The sequence below is a fragment of the Muscardinus avellanarius genome, assembly GCF_963383645.1.
Source record: "Muscardinus avellanarius genome assembly, chromosome: 3".
NCBI lineage: Eukaryota > Metazoa > Chordata > Mammalia > Rodentia > Gliridae > Muscardinus > Muscardinus avellanarius.
The window spans coordinates 133,039,235-133,064,052 of record NC_137788.1 but is presented as its reverse complement, the minus strand read 5'-3'; the positions used below and the strand labels follow the sequence as shown (position 1 = coordinate 133,064,052).

The window sequence follows — 24,818 nt, the reverse complement described above, 5'->3', positions numbered from 1 at the left end:
CTGGAAACCCTTCTACCTCTGGGCTACATTCCCAGACCTACTTTATATTTTTATTTGGAAACAGGGTCTCTTAAGCCAGCAAGGCTGGCTTCGAACCTCCTGTTTCAGCCTCCCAAGAACTGAGATTACAGATGTGTACTACCGCATACTGCAATTCAGACAAAATTCTTATCAAAGGGTGTTGTTATGAGAGTGTCTCCCGGACCTCACGTGGTTGACAACGCAGCTGTGCTGGTGGCGGGACTCGGTTGCTGGGCAGGAGCCTGAGTACAGTGTTTCTGGGGCAGGCTGTTACAGCTTCCTGCTCTTCTCTCTCCTCAGCTGACTCAAGAGACATCTTTGAGGCAAGTCTACCAGTCATGATTAAAGAGGTCATAACTACCTTTTGTCAACTGTGTTGACAAAGAGGGCATAACTACCTCTGCCAGTCAACCTTGGTGTTCATGTAATGCTGGTTTTGCTGGAGTAAAGGAGTTCTGGAGGCTTCCCCCAGATTTCAAAGGGAGACTAGGGGGAGGGGCACGCAAAAGGAAGCAGGGTCAGAACCTCTACAAGCAAGCCCAAAGGAACAATCTGTGAAACTGTGGAGCTAAAGCCAAGTCTGCAGGAGGCACTCCCAAAATTAAGAGATGCCAGAAGTATGGGACATCTGCCAAAGAAAGCTGCCAGCTGCCACAATGGAGGCTGACTGGGGAGCTCCCACTGCAACCACGCAGGCCGGCGGGGCGGGGCTGCCCAGGGCTCTTGAAGATTACATCTCACCACCGTGTGTGCTGGATGGCCAAACTGGAGCTGCACAGCCTAACTCTCCCTGGAGAGTTTGATCCTGTTACGGTCCCGTTCCTCCTTTCTCTGCCCCTGTTCTTCCCTTTTGGAATGCAAACTTAATTCTGTGATGTCATATGCTGGAAGTATATAATGAACTTGTGTTGTCTTTCTAGGGGCTCACAACTGAAGTTTTTGTTTTGTTTTTTTGCCTTTAGTTTCAGAGAAGATTTGGGGCTTCTGAATAAGTTTTTTTTTTTTGTGTGTGTGTGTGTGTGTGTGTGTGTGGTGGTACTGGGGTTCCTGGAAACCCTTCTACCTCCAGGCTACACTTCCAGACCTTTTTTAAAAATATATTTTTATTGGGAAATAGGGTCTCTTAAGCCAGTGAGGCTGGCTTTGAAAGTGCGTGATCCTCCTATCTCCGCCTCCCAAGCACGGGGATTACAGGCGTGCGCCACCACGCCCGGCTTGAATAAGTTTTAAATGGTTAAAACTTGGAGATGGAGCCCGGCATGGCGATGCAACTTAGTGACACCCTGTTTCCAAATAAGAAATAAAATCAGGCTGGGGGTTTAGCTCAGAGGTAGATGCATCTGGGTTCAATTCCCAGTGCCACAGGGGGGAAAACAACGACTTAGAGATGGACTAATGCATTTTGCCTCATGGGATGGCCAGAGACAGTGTTATGGTCTTGATTTAGAATATCCCCCGATGTCACGTGGCACACAACGCAGCCACGCTGGAGGCAGGACTTGGTTACTGGAAGGGAGGGTCCTGGGGTAAAGCCAGGTACAGTGCTTCTGGGGCCAACTGCTGCAGCTCCCTACCCCTACCTCTCCGGCGAGGATGCTGACTGATACAGGTCTACTAACCACTTATAAGCTGTGTGGCGCTGAGTGACTTAACCTCTCTGAACCTCAACAGTCTCATCCACAACAGTGCCTAAAAGGCAGAACAGCCGGGAAAGTCAGAGTAACCCTAAGTGGAGCAGTGCTGGTGCCTGATGGGCGCTGAGGTCTACACGTGCCTGCTGCTGCCACGGGAGGGGAGACGGGGCACAGGAGGGCTGGCACGACTGCTCGCATAACGAACGAATACATACCGAAGCTGAAAAGGTTCAGCAGGAAGAGGAGGAAATACTTCACTGAGAAGAAAAACAAAGTCCCGTGGCCTTGGAACTATAAACCTCCAGGACACTGTCCTTGGGCTTACTACAGCAGAGCTCTGAAGCAATCAATGAAAACTCGCAGAGTGTATACAACTATTCCTAGCCAGGCGTGGTGGTGCACACTTGAGATCCCAGCACTTGGGAGGCTGAGACAGGAGGACCACACAGGTTCGAAGCCAGCCTCAGCTACTTAATGAGGCTCTCAGCAACTTAGTGAGACCCTGTTTCCAAATAAAATATAAAATAGGTCTGGGAGTATAGCCCGTAGGTAGAAAAGCCCCTGGGTTCTACCTCCACACACACACACAAAAAAGAACTATTCCTTTGTGTGTGTGTGTGTGTGTGTGTGTGTGTGTGTGTGTGATACTGGGGGTGGAACCCAGTAGCTTTTCTATCTCCTCTATCTCCAGGCTATACTTCCAGACCTCCAGACCTATTTTATATTTTATTTGGAAAGAGGGTCTCACTAAGTTGCTGAGATCCTTACTAAGTGGCTGAGGCTGGCTTTGAACCTGTGCGATCCTCCTGTCTCAGCCTCCCAAGCGCTGGGATTACAAGCGTGAGCCATCACGCCCAGCTAAAGAACTATTCCTTATGGAGAAATGATTTTATTATTTACTTACTTACTTATTTATTTATTTATTTATTTATTTATTTATTTTTGGTGGTACTGGGGTTCCTGGAAGCCCTTCTATCTCTGGGTTACACTCCCAGACCTATTTTTACATTTTTATTTGGAAACAGGGTCTCCTAAGCCAGCGCGCGCGACTGGCTTCGAACCTGCGCGATCCTCCTGTCTCTGCCTCCCAAGCGCGGGGATTACAAGCATGCGCCACCACGCCCGGCTTGGAGAAATGATTTTAAAACTTGCCCAAACTCTCCAGTCATTGAGAATGTTATAAAATAATGTGCATCCTGGGTAGAAGACTAATACACAGAAATGACATTTCTTTTTCTCCTCTTTTTTTTCTATTTCAGTATTTAATCTTCAAGTACACCAGAACTGGTTTAATCATCATCCTGTCCACACAAGCACCAGTGTAAAAGCAGCGCTGCTCTTGAACCCAGATCTTCTCGTGGGCTGGCCACGCCAGCCGCCTTTGGAGACTTATTCACTGCAACTAGGAGCCTACTGGCTAATTGAGCCATTCAAACTTCAGAGAGTTACAGGTAATGAAAGTCTAGAATGTTTAATTGGAAAACTCATACCGTGATTATTTGTACAGTATTAGTTAACGAAGGTAAGTTTAACTTTTAATTATTTCAATTAAGATATTTCTAGAAGAGTTACTTAGAGAATTTCCTTATCTATTCCATTAGTTAGAAAACATGGATTCCAAGTGGGGCAATGTAAAATGTAAAATGGGTGAAAGATTGAATGATTTATATAATTAAGCCGTTCTTTTTCACCATTACTCAAATTTTGAGGGAACATTCATATGCAGTTGAATGATCCTCTCTGATACAAGGCTAGTATTGACAATCCTAAACGAGAAAAAAAAATTATGTGATCAGGTGATTCATATTTTAAGACTTAATCATATTTCCATTTCAGAAGATTTTCCCATTATTTAGAAAATACCTCCACTCAAAACCAAGCGCCAAAGATCCTACCCTAATTTTTCTCCTAAAACCCCTCTGTGCACTTAGCATCTGTGCTGAAAGCTTTCTCCTATATCTAAATAAATAAAGAAAGCTTTTCTCTTATATGGTGGCAGTTTTGGCCACCATATAAGCCACAATTTATAAATACCCAGAATTAAAGCCATTCATTTGCCTTGGTTTAGAAACCATGTGGACCCCCAAAGAGTTCTTTAAGCGGATGTAAGTATGCACTTCAAAAACAAAAAACAATCTAGTTAGTTTAATTTACTCTAGTAAATTAGATATTTTATCTGCTATAACTATAATATAGCCTGCAATCCCCACGATAATGAATACTTCTTTTGTTTTTTTCAAATTAAGAGCTAAACATCATGTTATGTGCATTTAAACCTTTGGAAAACATAACTGTTGATGAAACCGTTTACTGAAATAATCATTGTTGATTAGAATTTGTTCAACATTACCTCTTGGAAATATCTGCAGAGGCTCTATTAACTGTCCATTTACTTGCTGTTCCATTACTGTGGAATAATACTGAAAGAGATGATAGAAAGAGATGACTCAGTAATGTATGAATACTGGGACAGACACTTAGGGGTTGTTTAATTCATAGTACTTTTGTAAATTGCTGGCATACACATATCAGCTTTGAGAATACTTTCCCTTTATTCATACGTCAAAATGACTACAGTGGATATAATCAGGATTGAAAGTCCAGTATAGTATTATCCCCCCACAAACACACAAGCTGCTATTTACTTAAAGTACCGATTAAGACTACTAGAACTGGGCGTGGTGGCACACGCTTGTAATCCCAGCATTTGGGAGGCTGAGACTGGAGAATCATGGTTCACGGACAGCCTCAGCTACTTAGTGAAGTCCTTTGCAATTCAGTGAGACTCTGTTTCAAAGTAAATAATTAAAAATAGCTTGAAGGTAGAATGCCCCTGGGTTCCATCTCCAGTACTGCCAAAAAAAAAAAAAAAAAAAAGACTAACTTCTTAAGACTTAAGAAATTTTAAATAGTGTATATTTAAAAATGACATATAAGGCTGGGCATGGTGGCGCACGCCTGTAATCCCAGCATTCGGGAGGCTGAGACCAGAGGATTGTGGTTCGAGGACAGCCTCAGCTACTACTTAGTGAGGCCCTTTGCAACTCAGTGACACCCTGCTTCAAAAAAATAAAGAATAAAAAATAGGGCAGGGGGTGTAGCTCAGAGGTCAAATGCCCCTGGGTTCCATCCCCAGACCCGCAAATAAATAAATAAATAAATAAATAAATAAATAAATAAATAAAATGACATGTAAAGCACTTTAGTAGAAATTTCTCCAATTGTCTCTCACCCCTCGCCCTTGGATGTTGCGAAGCAAGATGAAGAGACTTCCTATTTGGCTTGGACTTACACGCCAGTTAATCACACATTATACACATTTGCATATAAGACACTCGAGTAGCTAGACATGGTGGTGCACACTTGTAATCCCAGCATTCGGGGCTGAGACAGGAGGATCACAGATTCGTGGCCAGCCTCAGCTATTGAGTGAGACTGTTGGCAACTTAGTGAGACCCTGTTTCAAAATAAAGAATAAAATATAGAGCCTGGAGTGTAGTTTGGAGATGGAAATGCCCATGGGTTCAATTCCCACTACAGAAGAAACACACACACACACACACACACACACACACACACACACACACACACGTAGTGGAAATCTAAGTTACAGAACCAGCAAATAAGATATGACATCTAAGGATGACAGGATTAATATGGTAAAAATACAGTCTAGTTTCAAGCGAACATATCTCATAAACACTTTAGAATAAATCAAATTTCCCTATAAAATTCTGGGCACAAAAAAATAAGTCCTAAATAGAAAAGCTTTCACTACCCTTCAGAAACTCAAATCATTAAGCAGTTGGTGCTGTGGTCTGATTCCACTTTTTCTAGGTACAGTAAGTGGTGAGCACATGTCCATCAAACTTGGAGAAGGAGTCTGATGTTCTTGAAAATATCAATGATGAAAACCACTGATTTTGTGTTTTGAGAGGATGTTAAAGAACAGGATTCCTGCTGGGCGCAATAGTGCATGCCTGTAATCCCAGTATCTGGGAGGCTGAGATGGGAGGTCTGCAGATTTGGACTGGAGGCCAGCACATGGTAACTTAGCAAGAAAAAAAAAAAATTGGTACTGGGGGTTGAACGCAGGGCCATTCTACCTCTGAGCTACATCCTCAACCCTACTTTATTTTTTTTATTCTGAAATGGGGTCTCATTAAATTGTTGAAGCTGGCTTCTAAACTAAGATCTTCCTGTCTCAGGCTCCCAAGTACTGGGATTACAGGTATGTGCGACCATACCTGGCTCATCCTTGCTGTTTCAATGTTAAAAGCTATTATTTACCACATTTTCAAGAAATTCCTCCTTGATTATCATTATCTGCTTATGTTCTAAACATTCCTTTTTAGAAAATATATCTCTTCTAGCCAGGCGTGGTGGCGCACACTTGTAATCCCCGCACTCGGGAGGCTGAGACAGGAGGATCGCACAGGTTCAAAGCCAGCCTCAGCTACTTAGTGAGGCTCTCAGCAACTTAGTGAGACTATGTTTCCAAATAAAGTATAAAATAGGTCTGGGAATGTACCCCGGAGGTAGAAAAGCCTCTGGGTTCCACCCCCAGTACCACCAAATAAATAAATATATATATACACATATATATAAATATATATATTATATATAATCTTATTTTATATCCATTAAAATTATTACAGGATCAAATTTTTTTCCTCATAAATAAAGGAGAACTGTAAAATTGTACATTGCCTTCTTGAGACTCCCAAGTTAACAAATCTAAGCCTTTCTGCCCTAGTAACAAATATGGTAAATGTGAATTTTTTATAGCTGTGGACTAATGTAAGTGTACCCTGCTCTCCAGAGGTTTTCAAACTACAAAGAAAAGCGATCCTCTCCTTCCATAGACCTAAACATTTATATACATATGGCATAAACATGTACAATACACTCTCCGGAATACATTCAAAAAGCAATGTCTTTCAGGAGACTGTTCCTCAAAACCACAGAAATACAGAGCTTGCCATCACTCAAACGGCGATGACAAGTAAATGAAATATCAATCATGTAGGCTGTCAACCTTTTGGGACAGCAATAACTGTTAACAAGTAGTCTGGAAAAATTGTCCGAAAATGACTTGTCCTCGGCACACAAGTATTTGAGGTTTCCATGGAAAATTAAGATGCCAGTGGCTATTTGGAACATTGCTCAGGTATTCTTTTTAATGGGAAATTTGCCGGCTATTGATCCACAGCATGTACCCCTTGCTTCTGGAGAGCTGCAAGCAACTTTCCAATCAGTGCCTGTCAAAAAAATTACTGCCTTTTTATACTGATACAAGACAACAGCGGTGGCGGTGTTCTCCTATACTTAACACTTTTCTTTAATTAACTGCTATGTACAATAGGCTAGTAATTTCAGTTACCACTTCACCACAGTCCTAGAAATCCAAACAAATAAAATATCCTTATGCTTTGTCTAACAAATTAATTATAGGCTTGTGTAAGACTTGTGCTTGGGGTCAAGTTTGAAAACAAATGACCTCAAATGTAACGGGTCAGGATAGGTGCAATGCATTTTTTTCCTACTATAAAACCTTGCATGCATGAAATTGACCTGTTTTCCAGCTTTATTTATTTACCTCACAAAATAAATAAATAAAACCGGCCTCCCTTTCATTTTAGATCTGTGCCAAATCAACTGGCAAACTACAGGTGCTTGTGTGATCCTCAGGAGGGTTTTTAGGCCATGCATATGCACCTCTTTGTCGTATGATTCACAGAATCATGGTGATGATATTTAGAATGGTACCCGTTTCTCCACAGCAGTTACTTAAGTTTTGCTTTTATCTTTTTTTTACAACTCTTTCAAATCCAAGGGCGCTTTCTCCTGTCGACATAATGGGTTTGATCTATGTTTGTATTAAAAAGAATCTTGTATTCTACAGAGCAAATTAATTCACCATCAAGGACACATGGCAAATGGTAGTAACCAAGCCCACAGTGTAGACTCAGTGTGTGTAAGTGACCTCCGAGAAGCAGGCCTGCTGAGGGCCAGGGGCCAGCGGCGAGGCCCTGGACCCCAAAGCTCAGGCCACGGGGTCTATAGTATTCTTCAGCAACAAGGGCAAAACCTGTGGCATGTGTGGTACCTCCCACCACAGAAGAGTCCTGTGGGGCCACCAGGCCAGTGCTGCCCAGCAGGAGGACGAGGGCCCACGCCAGGCGCCTCCCACCAGCCTTCTCCTAACAGGTGGCCCAGTGTGGCCAGGCGGCTGGGCCACACTATGCTCAGCTGTACAGGAGGGTGGGTCTACCCAGACACTGGTTAAGAGTCACATGAGGAAAGAGTCAGACCCCAAATGATAAACTGCAAAGCAAGCTGCTCCCACACCTTGATCCTCTCTGTCTTTTTAATATATTCTTCTTGTAAAGGGACTATCCGATTTGGTTTTAAATAGTGATTAAAACAATTAGTGAAGACAAAGACAAGACTTCTGCTAGCTAAAAACAAAAAGAAAAACAAATATAAAATAACAATTAAAAAAAAATTAGGACTTCCGGGAAGATGGCGACCGAGAAAAGCGGGGCTTAAGAGCCCCGCTAACAACCAATCTCCATTACCACAGGATCAGCGCCTTTCATAGCCAGAAAACACCATCACCAGAGAAACAAAAAAATCACCAGGCTCCAGAGAGAAAGCGGACTGAGAACAGAGCTCAGAGCCACAGAGGAGATAACTGGCCTCACGCCCGAGGACACGGCAGCAGTGCCATACTGCTGGCGGCGGCAGCGAATTCACCGGACGGCCACAGCAAGCCTGGGTGAGCCGCTGTGGAACAGCCAGGTGGGATCTTTCGGCGCACGGAGCATCTAAAGCTCCCAGTGGCTGAGCTCAGCACACGCTGCAGGGACTCAGAGTGGAACTCAAAACCAGAGAAGAAAAAATACGCCAGCCTCATGGCCAAGGGAGTGGCAGCAGCACCATATTGCCACCGGCGGCAGCAGCAGTGAATTCACCAAGTCCAGTACAGCTACATCTGCGTACTCAAGAACAGTGAGTCAAATTGCGGGCCACAGAGGAGAAATCCCAGTACTGTACTCCCTGGGACTTGACCCAGTGGGGGAGTGGCAGTGGCAGAGATATCATACCATAGGAGAACGTGCAACCTGGCACGTTCTATCGACTCTATCGACTCCCTGGGTCGGAGACTCTGTGATACAACCCAGTAAAGGAGTAGTGGGGTCTGAGATACTACTGACTCGAGATCCAGAGCACCTTAAGTGAAGTCATAGTGACCCAAGGGAAGAACCCAGAGAAGGCACAAACTTCTGAAATCATGGGAAAGAGGAATAACACTGGAGCAATGAATGTCCACAACCCCACAACATCAGAACCCGATAAAACAGAAAATCAGAGATATCTAGAAGATCAAATCAGGAAAATAACTGTAGAAATAATAGAGGTGCTTCGAAAAGAATTCAGAGAGAGCCAAAAAGAGATAAAGGATGCAATTAATGAAGTAAAGGCCTCAATTCAAAGCACAAACAACCGATTAGACCACATGGAGAACAGAATCTTGCTCTTAGAAGATGATCATTCCAAAAATGAACGCATAGTTTCTAATCTAGAAAAAAATATCCGACAGCAGGAATCTGACATTGAAGAAATATGGGCCCATTTTAAGAGAGCTAACCTAAGAATAATTGGAATAGAGGAGGGAAAAGAAAGTGATACCAAAGGGATCAACAATCTCAAGGAAGTAATAGCAGAAAATTTTCCAAACATAGAGCAAGAGATTGATACGCAGGTCCAGGAAACTTATAGAACTCCCTTTAGACAGGATCGAAGAAGAGGATCCCCACGCCACATAATTGTCAAAATGACCAATGTGGAAGCCAAGCAGAGAATCTTAAAGGCAACAAAAACAAAGGGCCAAGTGACATTCAGAGGCAAACCAATTAGAATCACTCCAGACTTCCCAAACCAAGTCATGAGAGCCAGAAGGGCTTGGAGTAACATATTCCAAACTCTGAAAGAAAACAACTTCCAGCCAAAAATTTCCTACCCAGCCATACTTTCTATCAAATTAGATGGAGAAATAAGAAGCTTCAATGACAAACAGAAACTGAAGGAATTTATGTCTTCAAAACCAGCGCTAGAGAAAATACTCAAAGAGATTAACTACAAAGAAGAAATAGGTAACACACATCAGAACTAGAGAAACAAGATTTTCCATCCAACAGACAACTAAGATTGGTTGTCTGTGGAGATTCATTATTTATGTTAGTCTTTTACCTATCTCTAAATTGTATTGTTTGCCTTTATTGTTGTTAATTTTTAGGATTTCTAGTTGGAATATTACTATACCTTCAGATATAGCATTTGGAAATATTTTATCTAATTCTATTAGTAACTTTTAACTCTGTTTACATTGTCTTTGGATATATAATTTTTTTTTATTTTTTAGGGAGTTTATATACTCTTCTGTTGCCTGTGCCATTGAAATCATATCCAAGAAATCACTGCCAATTTCAATGTTGTGAGGTTTTATGACCCAGATTTTCTTCTAAAAGTTTATAGTCTTAAGATTTATATTTAGGTCTTTTATCTATTTTGAGTTAATACTTGTATATGGGATTAGGTAAGGGTCCAATTTTATTATTTTCCATGTAATTATTATTTTTCAACAATATTTAGTTAAAAGATTATTACTTCCACCACCAAATGTTCGTGGAAACCTTGTCAAAAATAACTTGATAATATAGGGAAGAATTTAGCTCTAGGCTTGTATTTAACTCCAATGGTTTATATATCTGCCTTTAGAACAGTACTACACTGTTTCAATTATTGTAGCTTTATATGATTTGAAATCAGAAAATATATATCTTCTAGCTTTGTTCTTTTTCAAGATCGTTTTGGGTATCTAGAATCCATATTCCATATTAGGATAGATTTTTTTCTGAAAAATAAATATATAAATATATGATAGTTTCACCTAAAAAAATAGAAAAAAAATATTCTCTGGTAAGAAAGAAAGCAAAAAGAAATATTGAAATGTTATCTTTAAGTCATCAAAAGCTTGGTATCAGACAAATGAAACTGTTATGGGAGATTATCATTTTTAATTTTGGATAAATTGCTATAATACTAGATGTCAACCACTAAGCCAAGCATGGGAAGGAGGGATGGGGAGGGAATGGGATCAGGATCGGGTGGGGGCTGACTGGGTGATGTGTGCATGTATGTCTACAAAAGTTTGTATCTCACTATGATGTATGGATATAGTGCACCAATAAAAAAAAGAATAAATAAAAAAAAGAAGGAGAAAAAAAAAAAGAAAAAGAAAAAAAAATTAAACCTTACATGCCAAGATATTCAAAGTGGTTTGGACAGAAAAGTAACAAATGGCCATCAACAGTTATGGCGCTACAAATGAAGTTATCCAAACAACTTCGTTATCAGAGGCCCCTATAATATTTTCTTACCCAACACAACGGTCCTGCACACAGTAGGTGTTCAATAAGCATTGATTGAAATGGGCTGGGCTTCTGATTCCACCACCCATGAACTTATACAGCCTTTAGGAAGCCATTTTACCTTACTGAACACTAGCTCCTGCAGAAAGAGTCCACATATCTACCCTGCCCATGACACAGGGCTACCGTGTGGCTCAGAAACTGAACTGCAGCATTAGAACTAGAAGACACTAGAAACTAAAAAGTTAATTTCCTAATATTGAGGCAATATTAAGCACAGCACTTTCTATCTTAGAAGTGTTCCAACATTTTTATTTTTTATTGGTACATTATAGTCGTACATTTTAATGGAGTGCAAGATGGCAGAGGCATACACGCACACATCACTCATTTGAAAAAAAAACTATATAAAATAAAGTACAAAATATTGTGCTTAAACTGAACTCATGAGCCGCAGTCATAAAATGTGTTTTCTGCCGCTATCCCTTGCATAATCAATTGTCTGTAGCAATTGCAGCAATAATCAATAAGCTAACTGGGTAAAAGAGTAATCAGTTTTGCAATTGCTAATGGAATCTTCAGTACCAGGCTCAGATTAGTTTCAGAGTTCCTCGGAGATGTTCTTCAAATCCTTAAACAATTTTAATAAGGATGTGACAAAGTTTAACGTAGTTACCCTAAAATCTAATTAATTTCAAACAGAAGGCCAGACTCAACACGGGGATAACAAGTACAGTTTTTGGCTTTGTTTTGTTTGCAAGTTTATCAAACAGTGTCCTTATTTGTTACGATCCTGATTCTAATTACAATAGCACAATTCAATCAATAATTAATTTTTTTTCTTCATGGAAATCTGCCATATTAAAAAACCTGAGTTCCAAAACAATACAGTTTAATTTTACAAGGCAGAAGTTCTCTAGGGCTAGGGATGTAGCACGGTGGTAGAGCGCTTGCCTAACATTAACATGCGTAAGGCCCTGGGTTCGATTACCAACACGAGAGAGAGAGAGAGAGAGAGAGAGAGAGAGAGAGAGAGAGGTGTAAAAGAGAAACAACGCTTGTTCCCTGAATACCTACATGTGTTGGCTCAATGCTCCCTATCTAGTTATCCATTCAATCTCTCATGCCCCTCTCCTATTCTGAGGGTATAACCACCTCTATGTAGGAGGAAGCAAAGGCTTACCAGTGAATACAGTTTACCAGCAAACAACAAAGCGCCATACACTCGGAACACAAAATGTGTGTTTACCACGTGAGAGTGGAGAAGCGGGTGATCGCATCTTTATCATTCCTCGGACATTAAACTAAATAAGTGCGGCTGCTGTGGACCGCGTTGCTGGTGAACAGCGCTGGCTTCGTCTGCTGTACCCTGCGTGTTCAGCCTGTCCCCGGCCAGGGCAGCAGCACAAAGCCATCCGTGCCGATGGCAGCCTCCTCCTCTGCGTTTCCACCCCAGGCTTCCCCTGGCCTCTCCAGCCACTGCACTCGGCTTCCATTAGCGGCCCTCTGCCGGCTCCCCCGTTAAGTGCTGAGTTCCCTGCGGGTCTTCACCCACCTTCTCTTCTCATTACGTCCTCTCCTTGAGTTACTTCCACCACTTCAAAGGTTTCAATTACCAAAGGAGTCATTGAGACTAATTAGGAGCTGATGAATCACAAATCTTTATTTCCAGCCCAGATTTCTCTCCTAAGATTCGGAACACATCCAATTGGTTGTCTAGAGCCTCCTCTGGTATAACAGGTCCAGAACTGAATCCCCTGCCTCTCCCACCCCTCCTCAACACCTGAACTGGTCTTCTGCTGCCTGGTGATCTGGCAGCAAAAGCCCTATCTCCCGGTTTTCCAGAAATCCATGCGATCTAGGCCATCTCTTTCTTTCTTCCCCACTTTCCATCACCGAGTTGTTTGTTTTGTTTTGTTTGTGGTCCTGGGGATTCAACCCAGAGGCATTCTACCTCGGAGCTATCCCTCCAGCCTTTTTTTTTTTTTTTTTTTTTTACACAGAGCCTTGGTAAGTTGTGGAGAGTCTAAGTTGCTGAGGCTGGCAGTGAACCTATGATTCTCTGGTCCCAGCCTCCCAAGCATGGGGATTACAGGAGTGTGCCACCACGCCTGGCTCCTTCACCGGGTTTATTAACTCAACATCCTCCCACTGTCCACACCCGCTCACTCCTCAGCAGGCCTGTGGCCACCACGGCTTTCATCTGAAACAGCCTAATGGCTCCTGTGCTCCAGAACTTTCCTCCCCAAGGCCACCCTCCAGGGAAATGGGATGTAGCCATGCCATCCCCCACGCCCTCAAGCTGCAGCCCTCCCTGATCTGGCTGCCTCTCCCACAGCCTGGTCACACAGCCTCCCTCCCCACTGTCCAACAGAATGACAGCAGGCTGCACCTCCTGAAGCCATCAGGCGCCCGCAACCTCTGAGCCTTGAACTACAGCGTCCCCTCTGCCCAGAACACCTTCCCCATCCCTGTCCCCCTGCCCCCAGCACCACCCTCTAGGCGACCTCCTCTGTCCTCGAAGCTAGATGGGTGCTCTTTGTGCCCACAGCACACGGAATGCGTAAGCATGTCTCATCATTCATCACTGCGGGGCATAGTGAGACCTTCTGGGCAGGGCTCTCCCAACAGGGCCACGAGGTCCTGACGGGGGTGAACCGTGTGCCCACTGCACCTCGCTACACAGCACGGCGCTGGGCTGGAACCACTGTGCAGAAACATGGAGGGGTGAGCAAATGGGCAGGCGGGTGGTCTCAGGTCATGCTCTCTGTGCCCTTAGCTGTGTGACCTAGAGAGAGGCGCACAGCTGTGCCTCAGTACGCCCTGCTGCAAAACTGGGAACACTTCACTACCATGCTCACCTTATAATGTTTCAAAATAAAGTGTTTGCGGGGTAGCTTGCAGGCAGAATGCCCCTAGGTTCAATTCCCAGTATCAGAAAAAAAAAAATCAAAATTCAAGGAGTTGGCGTATAGGAAACCTTCTTACAAAGTCCTTGAGAAAAATCTTGAATCAGGGCACAGAGCTATGAATCATGTATCTTCAAGTGAAAGCATCCCGAAGAAACAAAGGTAGTTTAATTAATTGGTTTATCGAAGTTGAGCCAGTATCCCCTTCCCTTGCCCATAATCACCTCAGTTTTATAAATAATCAAGGCATTATGAGAAACACAGAGTGTTCCTCTTCTGGAAGCTCATCAAGAGCGAGGGCCATGTCGACTATATTTCCTCTTGTGGCTGAGCTGTTAACCTGGGATCTCTATAGACTTTAGGAGATCCTTGAATCTCCTGAAATTATAGATGCAATATTGCCTTATGAGTTTTCTGAGAAAAGAATAAACAACTCAGATCTTCAAAAATTATATGCTCCCAAAACCTTTGGAAATAACTCCTATACTGTGCCTAGCACATAACAGGCACTCCACAAATGTTGATAAAAGGGGTGGGGAGAGACTGCCACAGACCCAGAAACTGTGCACTGCTGATATCTGAGATAAGTTGGGTCCCTCCCCCGCATGATCTTGTAGCGGAACCCCGGAAGCCAGAAGCGGAGATATCATGAGACTCCAGGTGCCTCGAGACTCCAAACATCTCAATGCTACAGATGTCGCGAGAGAATCGGCGTGCCTGTAAAACAGCGGTGCCTCCGATCCCCCACGTGACTCGGCCGACCGATCAGGACTATGCGCAACTCTCTGGACGTGAGGCCGTCCGTCCCTTTCCCCCGGCCGGCTGACTCTCCGGAGGGTACTGGGGTTGGGCTCGAATAAAACAGCGTTCTCTGATAACCTGGTTGGTGTTTTTACCTCCCTCCTAAACCCCCAACTCTATTTTCAATTATTCAGTATCCTTCTACGTCCAAAGGACATTCTGGGCCTCTTTAGGATTCTTCCATACGCTCACAACAGGACAGTTTCCTACATCTCTCCTTAACATGCCTCCAATACACAACGGAACTGGTAGAGTAGTTCACTAAGGAATATGCATGCTGGTTTTTCCTACTAGTGATAAGATTTCCAAATGCCTGTTTTGTCAATACTGCAAGCATACCCCATTACATGTAGGTCAGTCAGTAATTACAGCAATAATCAATAAACTAACCAGTTATTTGCAGTCCATAGTTAATTTATTACTTTTAACAGTGAACAACTCAACAATGTTACCTGTCAAACAGCTACAAATTCGATTACAACTCAACTCAAGATGTGTCCTCGGTTTTACCTCCTTTCAATGACACTCAGTGGCTTTTCCTCTGTGATGCTGAGTTCTCACAAAATACATAACTGCGCCACCAGTCAGCCCATCTGCATACACAACTGGCAACTCCACTTACTTACCTGGCTTCGGTCCCCCAGCTCCCTGAGAAGCCCCTGTCCCTGTCTCAAGGTGACTACGGTGTGCACAAATCTTCCCTAACTGGCTCCAGAACAAGAGTCCAGATGTGGTCATGGACTGATCTGAGGCACGAGAATCACAGAGACTGTCTCCCAGTGAAAGGTCAAAGGGTACAATGCTGGGGCTTGTTTATGGGTCAATATTACCGGTTTAGATGTATTTATTAAGAATTTGGAAGTAAAACTGACAGCAAGTTGGCCAAGTTTAATGATGATACTCTGTTTTGGACAGTAAACCTGTAAAGGGCTTTAGAGAGCTCCAGATGGTCTTAACAGAGGTTTGGGCAGCCAAAAGCAGATGAAATTCAAGTTGGCTAAGTTTAAGGTAATATGCACTGGCAATAGGAGTTCAATTTGTATAGAGCAGCGGCTCCAAGACTTAGGGAATCCTCCCCACTAAAGCTTTCAGAGTCTTTGCTACTGTTCATTTGGGGCGATGTTTACATTGACATTTAACCTCATTTCTGGGCTGCAGCAACTCTGCTATTCTTCTACAGTGTAAGTTTAAACAGCAGCTTCAGGGAGCCTGCCACTTAACTACAACAGGACCATCAGGCCACAGAGATAGGAGACAAAACGAAGCATCCTTTATACACAGGCTAAGCCGAGCCCTCCAGAGAGAGAGAGCGGACTGAGAGCCGAGACACAGCAATCACGAAACACTGGTGGCTCAGAGCTCCTGTCCCAGCAGTCCCCAGGGCGCCTGGTGCCACCTGGACTGGGGCTGCTTGTGCTTTTCCTTTGCTTCCAAAAGTTGCCATAATAATCCTTCATGAAAATTTGAGTATGTTTCTACTCCTCATCATCGAACATACACCAATATTTCTCAGTGGAGGCTCAATAAGGAAACACTCCTGCTGTATATATGTGGTGCTGGGGGCTGAACCCAGGGCATTTTTACCTCTGAGCTACACCCCCAGTCCTATGTATGTATGTATGTGTATGTGTGTGTATATATATATATATATATATATATATATTTTTTTTTTTTTTTTGGTGGTACTGGTGATGGAACCCAGGGGCCTTCTACCTCCAGGCTATACTCCCAGACCTATTTCATATTTTATGTGGAAACAGGGTCTCACTAAACTGCTGAGAGCCTCACTAAGTTGCTGAGGCTGGCTTTGAACCTGTACAATCCTCTTGTCTCAGCCTCCCCAAGCACTGGGATTACAAGCGTGCGCCACCATGCCTGGCTTGCCCTATTTTATTTTGAAACAGGGTCTCACCAAGTTTCTGAGGGCCTTGTTATGTTGCTGAGGCTGGCCTTGAACCTGCGGTCCTCCTATTTCAACCTCTCAAGCGCTGGGATTACAGGTGTGTGCCCCCAAGTCCTGCTCAAGCCACTCCGTCTTTGTAACTATCTCAGGCACATCCAAATGTCCCAGATAACTTGCAGAATAAAGTTAAAGTAATCTACCTCTGAAAACAGGTTTTATTGTTTGACTAGGATGAGAAAATAAAACAAAAACTTTACTATGGCTCGGCATATGTCATTATTTGAGTAAATAAACTGAGTAATTTCCAAAACAAATCGCTTTCCTCAGTTTCCTTCTGGCTCTTTTCGTCCCTTCTCCGCCCTTCCTGGAGATGTACCGCAGTATCAGCTCCTCAGAAGGACTGGGGTTTTTGCTTTAGTATTTTCATTGGTGCACCGTGCGTAAACATCGGTGAGGCTCGTCACGGTACAAGACGAATGCACACCTCACCTGGTGTGTTGCCTTCCCTTCCCATCCCCGCCCCGTACAGGTTAGTGGGATGGTAGTGCCGCCTTCTTTATGGACACAGGATTATTTTAATAGTTTCCCTCCTCGATTCCCCTTTCCCCCTCTCTCCTCCCTCCCCTGCTCCTCCCGCTGTTCTCCCGTCCTTTCCCCTCGTTTCCTATTCCCTCTCCAGCTTCCACAGATGAGAGAGACTGACTTTCCGAGACTGGCTGGTATAGCATAATACTCTCCGTTTTCCTGCAAATGGTATAATTTCATCCTTCTTTATGGCTGAGTAAAATCCCATTGTGTTTATAGATAAATTGCATCGAATTAGGGACAAGCGAACCATTCACCGAAGGCCAAGCTGACTTTGCCACCTGTTGAATACGGGGCGCATATAAAAACACCATGTGGAAAACCAGTGTCCAGTCTTTGTGCTGGAAAAATTCCCAATAGCAAAGGCCCTGGGGTATTAAACATTCAATGCCTAAATTGCAGCAAATTTTGTGGTAAAACTTGGCCTTGCGGATAATGGCGAGATTTGTGAGACTTCAGAACCCAGAGAGCGTTTCTCACATTCTTCTTTAAACTTAGGTACGTGGGCATTCTAGTAAAAAACCATTATTTCATAGAATCGAGGAAAAAGGTAGTATTTGCAAAGCTTCTTCAGCAAAATCTTAATAGATAACAAAACAAACAGCTGCCTTGAAACAGGCAGCAGTGAAGGAATGGGCAGTCTGTGCACAGACGTCCCATTAACTAACCAGCCCCCTGCCTCCGACTCATCTCTGGATTGGGTCCTACATGGGCATCATGTATTTATCTGCAAAATGAAAGAGGTAGACAGATCCCTACCGTTACCTTCCAACTCTTGGTGAGTAACTGCATGATTTCGGAGGTAATCTCCAAGTTATGCGCACTAGCATAAAGCTAATCACACCCAATTTACAGGATGCTCCACAGGTCAGAAGCACTTTTCCCATATGGTACCCAAAGTGTAACAAGGTGCACTGGTCAAGTGTACCAAAGGGAATACTGACTCTCCATTCAAACACAAGGTCTCTGCCATAATGGGAAGTATAACAGCAAAACTCATTCCATACTCTCCTGGCAATGTGGAGAAACGGCATAAAGAAAGAAAGAACGGGCAAAATAGTGGGGGAAAAAATCTCTTACTAGACGCAGGAATTAGCAAAAACAAATATGAATCCATTTATAAAAGCAAGATCTACTGCTGAACTCCTCAATGGAAGATCACCCCAAAGAAGAGGTTAGCATTAAAATAAACCCCTCCTAGAAGTAAGCCTCAAAGCACTACCACACAGCACATACAAAAAGACCAGAGGAGAAACGCAGAGAAATATTTTCAATCTTTCTAGAAAATGAGAGGGAAAAGCAAGAACAAAAACAAAAAGCATCTAAACTGCAGTAGAGGAATATTTAACAGGGTCCTTTAAATAATTAGCAATGATCAGGTATTTAGTTTTTAGAATATGTAGGTTCCATGTATTTTCTTCTAATAAAGCATTTCAAATTCTAATTAAAAAAATACTTTATGGAGGAATTAAAAAGATACAATAGTATCAGAGGAAAAGCCATGATCCCAGAAGTGGAATATTCTAACAACATAACTTACAAGAAACAATGCTATAAAAACAGATTGTTGATTAACACAAACTCATAACAAAACGCAGAGAGCTATCACAATGGTGCCGTAATAACACTTGGCTGCGGAATTCTTTCAATACATTAAATATCTCCTTGGAGACCAAATTACTTTACATTTTCTTAAAAGACAATTTATTATAGCTTTGTTTTCTTCTCATTATCTCTTAAAAATATATCGGATGAAGAAAAGAATACAACTTCTGAATAACTTAGTAAAATGGTACTAATGTGCAACAACAGACTTTGGCTTAATGGGTTGCATATTATTTAACGGCGCACAGCCACCTATTGTCATGACAACTCCTTACCACAATATGATACTCCACGCGTCACATGTATCAAAAACCACGGTAAGCCAGTATTACAGCACTCATAAGATTAAGAGCCTCGGGCAGCTAGCGATTTAAATAATTGATAAGTTTTCAATTAAAAAGGCAACATTTTCAAGCCTAATATAAAAATCTATTTAAATTACTGGTAAAAACTTACTCTTGGGTTGGCCCAGAGCTGAGAAAATCTAAGGGGAAGAGGGGAAGTAATTCTGCAAGTTTAGACTTAAATATTGCAATTTTTAAAAAAAAATTCTTCTGAAGAGATGTAGGCTATTCATTCACTTAGCCTCTGTACTGGAATGAGAAAGCACCTCAGAGCACTGATGGTAAAGACTATCTCTGCTTTTGCCTTCCCCCTTCAGGGTTTTTTTTTTTTTTTTTTTTTTTTTTTGTGGTACTGGGGAGTGGAACCCAGAGGCTTTCTACCTCCGGGCTATACTCCCAGACCTATTTTATATTTTATTTGGAAACAGGGTCTCACTAAGTTGCTGAGACCCTCACTAAGTAGCTAAGGCTGGCCTCAAACCTGCGCGATCCTCCTGTCTCAGCCTCCCAAGCGCGGGGATTACAAGCGTGCGCCACCACGCCCGGCTTCCCCTTCTGGGTTTTAAAGAAATACTAAGGTAACCACCAATTTACTGAATTCCATGTGAATATCTAAGTGGTTTTATCTTTATAATAAAAATCTGGGCCTCTATCAATAACTTCCCTATGCCACTAAAACAATTCCAGGAATCAAACCTTTTCAGGGCCAACTGAGCCTCGAAAACAAAGACCGACGCAAAATTTTATTAACAGGTTGATGCTCATGAAGACTAACCACCAAAATCTATTGTGAAGTGACGTCCAGTGGTTCTCTATGCCAAAACTGGATCCCAAAGGAATTTCTAACCAAGAGAACCAAGAAAGATCAAAATGGCAGCCAATCGGTCTTGCTTTTTGTGAACTCCTCTTTGCCTTTTAAGAGCCTGACTCTACATAAACAAAAATTATATGATGGCAGGGACAACAGCCAGAGATAGGTGGAAAAGGAAATCCGTTCGAGTTTTAAATGAATTAAAACAGCCGGGTGTGGTGGCGCACGCTTGTAATCCCCGCTCTTGGGAGGCTGAGACAGGAGGATCACTCGGGTTCGAAGCCAGCCACACGCGCTGGCTTAGGAGACCCTGTTTCCAAATAAAATATGAAATAGGTTTGGGAGTGTAGCCTGAGGTAGAAAAGCTCCTGGGTTCCACCCCCAGTACTCCCACCACACACACACACACACACACACACACACACACACACACACACAATGAATTAAAACATGTTCTCTCCCAGAGATATTTTCATTTTCACTTCAAAGTATTTTGCTGAGTGGTCGAGTGCTTGCCTGCCTGAGTACGCCTAAGGCCCTAGGTTCAATACTCAGCACAGAAAAAAAAAATTTTTTTTAATGAAACAGCATTGGAGGAATGGAGCTCTACTTAAGTACATTAAAATTAGGCGGTTGGAGGTTCAGGTTCCCATCTATAAATTTTTGTTAGGTGAATGAATGAGCCAGACCACAATCTGGACAAGTGCTACTTTCATTTTATGTGTGTGTGGTACTAGGGATTGAACCCAGAGCATCCTAGCTCTCAGCTACACTCCCAGGCTGATTTTGAAACAGTAAGTCACTGAGGCTCTTGCAAACTCCCCGAGGCTGGTCTCAAGCTGGCCTCAGCTCTCAGGTACTGAGATTACAGGAATGTGGCACCAGACCCAGCAGTGCCAGTTTATAACAAAATTTTTACTTATCCATAGCCAATTAAAAAAAGACAAGAATAATGTAGTTTTACATACTAATACACACTTTAAAGAAGTGATCATCTTTACTTTTGAGATGATGCCCTGCCCATTTTACTCTTTAAATTAGTAACACTTATTTATTTATTTGTTTATTTATTTATTTATTTATTGCAGGTCTGGGGATGGAACCCAGAGGCATTTGACCTCCAAGCTATACCTCCTGCCCAATTTTTTTATTCTTTATTTTGAAACAGGGTCTCACTGGGTTGCATAGGCCCTCACTAAGTAGCTGAGGCTGTCCGCGAACCATGATCCTCCAGTCTCAGCCTCCCGAATGCTGGGATTGCAAGCGTGTGCTACCACGCCTGGCTTCTATTTTTATTATTTTTTTAATTTTTATTTTTTTATATATTTTTTTATTTGGAAACAGGGTCTCACTAAGTTGCTGAGAGCCTCACTAAGTAGCTGAGGCTGGCTTCGAACCTGTGCGATCCTCCTGTCTCAGCCTCCCAAGCATGGGGATTATAAGCGTGTGCCACCACACCCGGCTTCTCTATTTTTATTTTTAATAAAATAATGGTAATAGATAATTGTATTAGTTTACTTATTTTACTAATTTAATTTTACTAATTTTCTCTTTGACAAAATTAAGTTGCCATGCCTATGTTGGTTCCCCAAACTGAAAATTAAAAACTGATTCATTCATAAAATCCAATCATTTGGGGTAAGTGAGCCAGATGATTTCTCTTTAGACCAAACAGTACCTCCTAAAAAATCTTGAGGATCTTCTAAGTTAAAGAACATGTGATGTAAGGTAATAAAATCATGACTGATATAATCCTACAACACACAAAAAAAAATAACTAAACACTGTATTTAAAAAAATAAATGTAAGTGGTAAGGAATATATCACAATCACAACTAAGGTGCTATATAAACACGAATCATTCGAACTTCATACTGGTGATGGCATAAAAGCATGAATCTGCAGGGTGGTGGGTGGGAGCGAGACCCACGGTACAGCGAGTGCTCATGGGTTTTGGCCTCTGGAGGAGCTGAGCTTAGATACTGTATTTCCAAACTAGCTCTAAGACCTTGGGCATGTTTCTTAACCACAGCTTCTTCACTTAAAAAACAAGGCTGATGGTATGTAACTCAAAGGATTACTAAAGCTAAAAAGAGAGAAGAAATACTGTAAGCATTGAGATCACTACCACCACCACGCACTATCATTTCTCAAAAGAGCACCATTTGTTACGCTCCTTTAAAGTACACATCTTTTATGTATGGGCATGTTGGCTCTCTGACATGGGCATAAGAGAAAACCAGAACCCATCTGTGAGCATGTCACGCTCCCAGGAGAGTTAGCCAATCTATCAACACCAGTGCTGGACCTTCCCAAAGACAATCCTACTCTGCCTTTCCAGGACTGATGAGTTCAGCTCTAAATTCTCAGTACACAAAGACTCCCACATAAGTTAATGGGAAGTCAATGGGAAATTGACTTTTCCTACTCTGTGCTGGTTGGAATGCAACGCTCTGTTAATCATGCCATCCTTCTTGTTCTCTTTCCTCCTACCCTAAATTAAAACTATTGGCGGAAACCCATACGGATACTTTACAGTTTTCATTACAATGAAACAATGTCCTGGTTGAAGTTGAAGTCTATCAAAAACCTACAACCCCTACTGTTGGCTATGATTAGCGCCTCCCTGAAAAGCAAGGGCCCGGTTCCATAATTTCTACCTTGAAACCACTTTGCATTTCTATAGGACTGTTAACTTTTCGAAGGGCTTTCACATTTATTACCCTGTTAGGTCAGTACAATGACCCCCATGCAGTAGAAAGGACAAGGACTATTATCCACAATTGATAGATGAGGCAACTATGGTCCTGAAAGGTTAAGTGATTTGCCTAAGGCCAGGAAACCAGAGCAGCCTTGATCCCTGGCTTCTACTCCACTGCTCCTTCTACCAGACCACTAGAAAAGGTTTTGTGAACGGAGTACAAACTCAGATAAGATGAAATAAAATAAAATCTGAGCTAAAAGCTCAAACTGGGGCTCATTGAAGCTCTGTCTCTCCATCCGCATTGGATTCTTCGGGCCTAGGATTAAGACTTTAGAAATGTGCCCTTTTCTCTTTGTTTCCTTCAGTCCCAGACAAATGCTAATACAGATCTTCACTGAAACTTGAAATACAAAAGAAAAGTCATTCAGGATATATTCAAATCACTTTGATTGAGTTAGTAACCCTGCAGTTCATTCTGGGGTGTGCGCAGGAGGACGGGCTGTGCATAAAGTAACTGTGAGAGCATCTTTAGAGCATCTTTAAATCCCGTATCCATTTTAAGCCTGCAGCTACATTATAACTGTAGTCTGGAAGGGTGAAAGAGATCTCCAGTTGAAAGTAGATTTTGAAAAATTTTTTAGAGCCCAGGGGTTCATTTTTAATGAGCCGTTACTTTAAGTACTGCATAAAAAATACAGGAAATTGATAGTCCATTTAGTCTGCACCACACCTAATGCAAAAGTCATTAAGATGCATTATTCTTAATGTTCATGATATGATCAGTAAGTGTCTTCTTATAAAAAGAAATGCCCTCTACTTTCATGTAAGGAAATCTCTGAAAACCGTATGTACTGTACGGGAAAACGTGATGGCAGCTGTGCTCTCCTTACACGTCTTCACCAGGCCCGAGAAGCAGCACCCTGATTACGGGGGCAGCTTCAGAGCCGGTCCTCACTGGGGATGCACTTACGTAAGACAGCATGGCTTTCATTTCTTCGTCGCTTCTCACTGTAATTCTATCACCATCTTCATCTTCATCTGTTTAGAGAGAGAGAAAACACAAGCGGTAAGACTTGAATTTATTTCTTTATTTTTATTTTATTTCTTTATTTTTCGGGGGGGGGTAGACTGGAGGTTGAACCTAGGGGCATTCTACTTCCAAGCTCCAGCTCCAGCCCCAGCCCTTCTTTATTTTTTATTTGGAAATAAGGTCTCACTAAATTGCTCAGAGTCTTGCTAAACTGCTGAGTTCAGGTAAACTGCTGAGGCTGGCCTCCTCCAACCTCTGATTCTCCTCCAACCTCTGATTCTCTTGTCTCTGCCTCCCAACAACGGGGATTCCAGGCATGCACCGCCACATCCAGCAGATTTGCAATTTTTAATGCACAAAAGTCATACTACATGCTATGTAGGAACATAATGCAACTGGGTTTTTTTGTTGTTTATTTGTTGTTTTACAACTTGATATCCAAACCCTCGATGTCATATTTTGGGGGATGATGGGATTATTAGTTTGTTCTTTTGTTTTCTGTTTAAAATATCATCAGAATCTCAAGAAATAACTATAACTTTCTTTGAGGGAAAGCTGAAAATCAAAGCACTTCTCCTGGCATATATCTAGGTTAGAGCAAACATAAACTAGAATATGACAAAATGGGTTTGGGAGAATTTTAAATACCAAAGAGAGCCAGGGGTGGTGGGGCACACTTGTAATCCTAGGACTTGGGAGACTGAGACAGGAGGATCACAGGTTCATGGCCACCCTCAGCTACTTAGTGAGGCCCTCTGCAATTTACTGAGACCCTGTTTCAAAATGAAAAACAGGGCTGCATAGAAGAGCTTAGACACAGAATGCCACTGGGCTCAATACACCCAGGACCACAACAACAAAAAAGAAAGAAGCCGGTCTTGTTTTATTAGTAGTACTCTTTCACTTGGCACCCCATCCTCCTCAATCTCTCCGTTCATCCTCTCTGCAAGGCAATCTACCACATCAAAGTAGCATGATAAAAATGGCTAACATAAGCCAGACGCGGTGGTACACGTTTGTAATCCCAGCATTCA

General features: G+C 42.4%; 1 protein-coding gene across 3 annotated transcripts in view; it reads right to left on the bottom strand.

Annotated features, from left to right (window-relative positions):
* Nucleotides 1–24,818, bottom strand: part of MAP2K5 (mitogen-activated protein kinase kinase 5) — a gene marked incomplete at both ends in the record, with an annotated part of 273,181 nt that overhangs the window by 225,879 nt on the left and 22,484 nt on the right. For all 3 annotated transcript variants that reach the window (XM_080690438.1, XM_080690439.1, XM_080690440.1), the window contains 2 exons: nt 4,006–4,075; nt 23,725–23,792. In XM_080690438.1, the coding sequence (XP_080546564.1) occupies nt 4,006–4,075; nt 23,725–23,792 (138 nt within the window). The remainder of the gene's footprint in view (nt 1–4,005; nt 4,076–23,724; nt 23,793–24,818) is intronic.